The sequence below is a fragment of the Saimiri boliviensis genome, chromosome 14 (assembly GCF_048565385.1).
Source record: "Saimiri boliviensis isolate mSaiBol1 chromosome 14, mSaiBol1.pri, whole genome shotgun sequence".
NCBI classification, from domain to species: domain Eukaryota; kingdom Metazoa; phylum Chordata; class Mammalia; order Primates; family Cebidae; genus Saimiri; species Saimiri boliviensis.
The window spans coordinates 63895646-63901645 of NC_133462.1; the positions used below are offsets into that span (position 1 = coordinate 63895646).

At 48.3% G+C, this 6000-nt stretch overlaps 1 protein-coding gene across 2 annotated transcripts in view; it reads right to left on the reverse strand.

The window, feature by feature from the left end:
• LPGAT1 (lysophosphatidylglycerol acyltransferase 1) overlaps positions 1-2024 on the reverse strand; it is a 93119-nt gene extending 91095 nt beyond the window's left edge. The window contains exons 1-3 of one of the 2 annotated variants that reach the window (XM_039463479.2): positions 1944-2024; positions 1555-1702; positions 412-676 (exon numbers count right to left, since the gene is read on the reverse strand). In XM_039463479.2, coding sequence (XP_039319413.1) covers positions 412-676; positions 1555-1626 — 337 coding nt within the window. In that variant the 5' untranslated portion in view covers positions 1627-1702; positions 1944-2024. The remainder of the gene's footprint in view (positions 1-411; positions 677-1554; positions 1703-1943) is intronic. The other variant, XM_074385152.1, reaches the window with a different exon arrangement.
• Positions 2025-6000: the final 3976 nt, after the last annotated feature.

Consider the following 6000-nt stretch of genomic DNA (forward strand, 5'->3'; position numbering starts at 1 on the left):
CTTAGCACAAATATGGCTGCATCATTTTTCTAAATTTCCAGTGTTTACGGGCATCTTCCATGAAACAGATGAAATATCTTACATCTTCACTTTATAAGCTCTCGAGTCCTACACAACGCTCTCCTTTTCCTCTACCAGAGCTTTTGCAGACCAGTTTTAATAAATGTATCTCAATCCACAATAAAAACATTATCTAAGAAATTTATCAATATATAATTATATTATACATCTGAAAACATCAGTCTTTCTAACGGAGATTCTGAAGAGAAACCCAATAGAATTGTTTGATTTTTTTTTTTTTTTAATAGTGAAGACATGAAAGCATCCTCAACCCAAAGTGTAATGTATATTTAATCACGGCTCCTGACAAATTTTGTCTTATGCATTAAACAAAAGTGTTCTCACTCTTACCTGTATATCCAGCATACCATCCCCAGGAAGCCACCATTCCTAAAAGCCATTTATACATGATTCCTTCGATATACCAGAACCGCTTACTGTCCAGCACGCGAAGGGGCTGAAGAATAATTACATAGCAGATATATGATGGAATAGCAACCAGGTTGTTGGCCACCATGAAGGCAAACCTCATCAGTGCTTTCACCAAGAGCCAGCCCAGCCATGGAGCTTCTTCCAAAGTCATAGCCATTCTCACATGGGAGTCCGTCTTGTCTTTCTGGGGTAAAAGAAAAATTAACTTAAAAAGGAAAATGGATTAAACACATCTAAACAGTCACCAACATGGAAATCGCCCCTAGCAGAAAATACAGGGCGAGGGTCTAAGCTTCTGGGTGTTGTAGTACCTCGGTGATCTCTCGGGGGAAATTCCCGAGGGGGGACAGAGCGCGAGGGAGGAGGAGCCGCACAAGGTCAAGGGAGCTGTTAACCAAGGCACTGGGTATGTCACAATATATTTAGCAAATGGTAACACAATTCCCATTCAGTAACCGGTGGCCGTCCCCGCACCGCGTCTCACTGCAGTCGTCAATGTGGACTTAGAAAAATAGATCCACTCGCTTCAGACACCCTCAGGATCTCCAAACTGAAGACACGAGTGACACAACCGAAACAGGGTCCTCTCGATCAGATTTCCCAGATACTGAGGACCCCGGTCCCCTCGCCACCACCATTCCTGCAAACGGATGCATCCCTTTAAAAGGTCTCTGGCGCTAGCGAAGAGTTACCCTCCAAATTCTCATTTGCAGCAATAGGGTTTTTGTTTTCCTTTTTTTTTTTTTAAGAAAAAAAAAAATAGGGGGCCCAGAAAAAAAAAAAAAAGCTTAAAAGGTGAGAGGAAGAAAGTAGGGGGTTATACAGCGAAAAAGAGGAAGGACAGGAGAAGGGGGAGGGGAGCAAAAGGCAAAAAGAGGGAAAAGCCAAGGAACCGGGGACGAAGAGAATGAGATCTCCGACCAGAGGGCAGGGAAGCGGGGGATGATGAAAGCAGCAGCGAAGAGGAGGCCACCGCAGCGCGGGGGACCGGTAGAGCCGGCAGCGGTTTCTGCGGATGTGGAGGGGTCGTGGCGGCGGGCACGGCCCGCGCGCCGGGCTCACCTCGGCGGGCGCGGACGGCGGGCGGCTGCGGAGCGCGGGGGCGGGTGTGCCCCGCCGAGGGGTCGCGGTCATGGACGCGGCGGCGGCCCAGGCGGCCCGAGGCGCGGCGCGAGCGGGCGCGCGGGCGCCCTACTCCCCTCGCGGCTGCCTGCGGACAGAGGGACGGCGGAGACTCAGAGGCCGGACCTGTCACCGGGGCGGGTCCCGGGGAGGCGGGCGGATGCCCCGCGCCCCCACCTCCTCCCCGGGGCCTACCGCGCCCTCGTCCCTCAGGCCGCCACCGCCTCCCCGGGCCACGCGACGACGACACCCCTTCCCCGCCCCCAGCGCCTCCCCAGGCCCGGTTCCGCTGCCGCTCCCGGGCCTGCAACCGCTGAGCCGGGGGTTACCTCGGGCTGGCCGGGCCCCGGCCCGGGCTTTGGGAGCCTGAGGAGCCGGAAGAATGCATGGCCGGCGGCGAGGCCGGCGGAGTAAGGTGGCGGCGCGGCCCTAGCCCCGTTCCGGCTGTGGCACGGCTCGTGCCCGGTCCCCAGCGGCGCCGAGACTCGGTCCCCGAGGGCCCGGCCGCGTTCGCCCAGGCTGGCGGGGAGGGGCGGCGGGAGGAAGCGGCGGGAGTCGGGACTGCGGCGGAGCCGCCCCCACAGCGCCCTCTAAGGAAAGCGCGGTCGCTGCCGCCCGGCCCGCGCGCCCCGCCTGGCCCTCGCCTCAGACCCCTTCGCCTGCCAGTCGGGCCCCTCGGGGCTAGCTGGACGCTCGGCCAGGACCTCGGTGAGTACCGAACATACCGAGGGAAAGGGCCGCTCGGAAAGGTCTGGGATCGAACACCCCCCCTCACGCCCCGGGAGTGCCTCGGAGCAGTCGGGAGCCCCGTTCCAGCCCACACGGCCGCCTCTCATTGTTAGGGCTCTCTTTGCCCAAACTGGGAACCTGTCTCCTGGAAGACTGAATGTCCTCTTTTCATTCTTAATGAAACACAGTTGCGCTAATGGCTTTTCTTCTTAACCTCTGCAGAGTATTATTGTCTAGTGTTTTAAATTCATTCTTTTTAGTGTCAAAAGACTTGTTTCAGGAAAGCAGTTGGAACATGAATGGCAATTCCACTTTCCCATTTGTCGCCCCTCCCCCCACCACCCGTCCGAGAAATTGAGTGGGAATGAATGGTCTACACAGAGAAACTGAAATCTGGTTAGTCAAAAAGGAAAAAATAGCCGAGTGCCTGGCATTAAGTAAATATTCACCCCCCCACATACACACACACACAAATGAAAACAAAACAAACAAAAAAAAAAAACGGTGGCCATGAGAACTCCTAGACAGGTCCCTGTCACTGCATTCTGACTCAAAGGCTGGACCACCTGAAGGAAAATAGAGAAATAGTTCATTGACCTACCGACTTGAACGTTCTTAAATGATCTACCTAAATTTTAGTTTTTAAAAACCCTGTATATAAAACCTTATGTCACTTAATCTCATTTGTAAATGGAGGGGATAAGGGTACAGCAGATTTTACACTCCCTAGGGAACTGGCATATTTGAATCAGAATGCCACCTATTCTGCCTACTTTGAAAATATTCATCACAGAGTTTGCTCTGAACTCTCAGCTTTCTCTAATTTCAGTTCCTCTTAGGTCCACAGGTGAAGGAAAGATATGCCCCATTCTATTCCTTGCATTCTCTCTTAATTGACATGGGTAGTAAGATCGTTAAATAAATCTCATGAGAGTGATAATATATGTACTTTAGAATATTGTTCAAAATATGTAATTATATTCTTAAGTAACATAGGTGAGGCACATACTTATTTCCAGAATCAAGAATAAACTCTAAGGATTCCATTTGGTCCATCCCATTCGGCTTTCTCACATGCTCAGTAAACGTTGGCTGACACCTGGAGAGAGATAACCTACAATGGGATTTAAACATGATTTCTGGATCAGGGACCATCTGCCAGAGGACCAGACACAGCAGCACCTGATGAAATGTAATTTAGTACCAGGCCCAGAATTCGTTTTCAGGCTCAGAAAAGAGCCAGAGGTTAGGCAGGACCTCTGGCTCTTTAGTATACAAAAACAGCACTTGTGGGGTCTACCAAAGAAACAGATTCTTAGGTATCATACTAGAACATTTTAATACTCTAGGTCCAGTGGACCTGGGAACCTGCTTTTTAAAAAGTATCATAGGTGATTCTGATGCAGGTAGTATGCAGACCTTGCTTTAAGAAAACTTAACCTAGAGGTATTCTGAGATGATCACATTCTTTTCTAGTCCCTTCATAATTTTAAATTATTTGATCATATCTGTTCTCATGTGTGTTGGTCAGGGCTGCCATAACAAAGAACTTGTAAACTGGGTGGCTTAAACAGCAGAAACTTATTTTCTCAAAGTTCTGAAGGCCAAAGTCAGAGAGCAAAGTGTACACAGGTCTGGTTTCTTCTTAGGCCTATCTCCTTGGCTTGCTGATCACCACCTCCCATTTGGTGTTCACTGCAAAGTTCTGCCATTTCAGTATCTCCTCAAGGAAGGAGTAGGGAGAACCTAATCTCCTCAGTCTTTCAGATGTCCTCCTATTAATTGCCTACAACCTCGTTAGACTTTCTTGAAGCTCAGCAAACAGTACAACACATTATGTTCCAGGTATAGATACCCCTGGTTTTGTGCCAAGGGTGTAGGAGAGTGGTAATCTTCTTAACTTTCTGACCAAAATATCACATTCAGTTTCAAGATAATTCAGCTCCTATAATAGATAAGAAACTGTTTGGGCTGACTTCTTCAGGGAACAATTTCAGATGACGCTTAACGTTTATTTCTTGTATTTCAAATTTCATTTAAGTTAGTTGTACCTTCCTCTTGCCTATACTACAACTTTTTTGCCCTGCCTCCTTTTAACCACTTAGGAAGTTTTCCATAGCTTAGTTTACTGCAACATGGTCAGAGAGGTGTTTGAACGCTCTGAATGACTTTAACAGGAAGGTTGGAACAGCCAGTTATCCAGGGTAGACCGGTCTGTAGAAAACAAGGAACTTCTTCAATGACTACTTAGCTTCTAGTCCCCTATCTTGCTACCTTAGAGCCATCTTTATCAAAACACAAACATGAAGCCAACAATTTCAACACCCCTACAGAGAAAAGAGGGAAACAAACTCCACCCATACATTATTGTTTCTGTTTTTAAAACCCACTTTTGAACCACAAGAGAATGGTCGTTTGAAAGAGAAAGAGGATTTCTTACATTTCTTGGAATCTCCGCTGATTTGAAAACAATCTAACCATATAACCTTGAAAGGATTAATTCCACCCATCTGGTCCACATACACACAACAAATTAGGTTATAACCAGGGAGAGGTTCCCTTGAGCAGAAGAGTACTCCCTGGGCCCTCTCTTTTTCCTAGTGGCAATTATAAAAACATTTTGCCTACCTGTGTTGGTTTCTGCACTAAAGCTCCAATGAGCTATTTCCTCTCTAGGGAGAAACCCTACCAGCAATAGCCATCAATGACTTGGCACAGCACCCCCTCCCCCCGCCACACACACATTACTAGGAAACAGTTGCAAGCTTGAAATCAGCAGCCCAAGAGGGTCATGCATTCTGACTGCTGTCAGCTTTAACTTCAAACAAAAAGTGGAACTATATATGGGTTTTCTCTTCTATATTCATGTCAGTAATTATTTTAATGTAAAATGTTCTAGGGCTTATAACCTTAAACTTTTTTAGACAGGGTGAGCCAAGTCATCCAGACTTGGCCAGGTGTGGTGACTCACGCCTGTAATCCCAGCACTTTGGGGGACTGAGACAGACAGATCACTTGAGGTCTGGAATTCAAGACCAACCTGGCCAACATGGTGAAACCCTGTCTCTACTAAAAATACAAAAGTTAGCTCGGCGTGGTGGCACCCACCTGTAGTCTCAGCTACTTGAGAGGTTGAGGCAGGAGAATCATTTGATCCTGGGAGGCGGAGGTTGCAGTGAGCCTAGATCGTGCCACTGCATTTCAGCCTGGGTGACAGAGCATGACTGTTTCAAAGAAAACAAAGAAACAAATCATCCAGACTTGACTGCAGCTCTCTTTTTTTTTTTTTTTTTTTTTTTGAGACGGAGTTTCGCTCTTGTTACCCAGGCTGGAGTGCAACGCTGCGATCTCGGCTCACCGCAACCTCCGCCTCCTGGGCTCAGGCAATTCTCCTGCCTCAGTCTCCTAAGTAGCTGGGATTACAGGCACATGCCACCATGCCCAGCTAATGTTTTGTATTTTTAGTAGAGACGGGGTTTCACCATGTTGACCAGGATGGTCTCGATCTCTTGACCTCGTGATCCACCCGCCTCGGCCTCCCAAAGTGCTGGGATTACAGGCTTGAGCCACCGCACCCGGCCCAACTGCAGCTCTCTTTAAGCCATTTCAGCAACTCTTTTTATTAATACAATTGGCCCTAAACAATGCTGTGAAGTA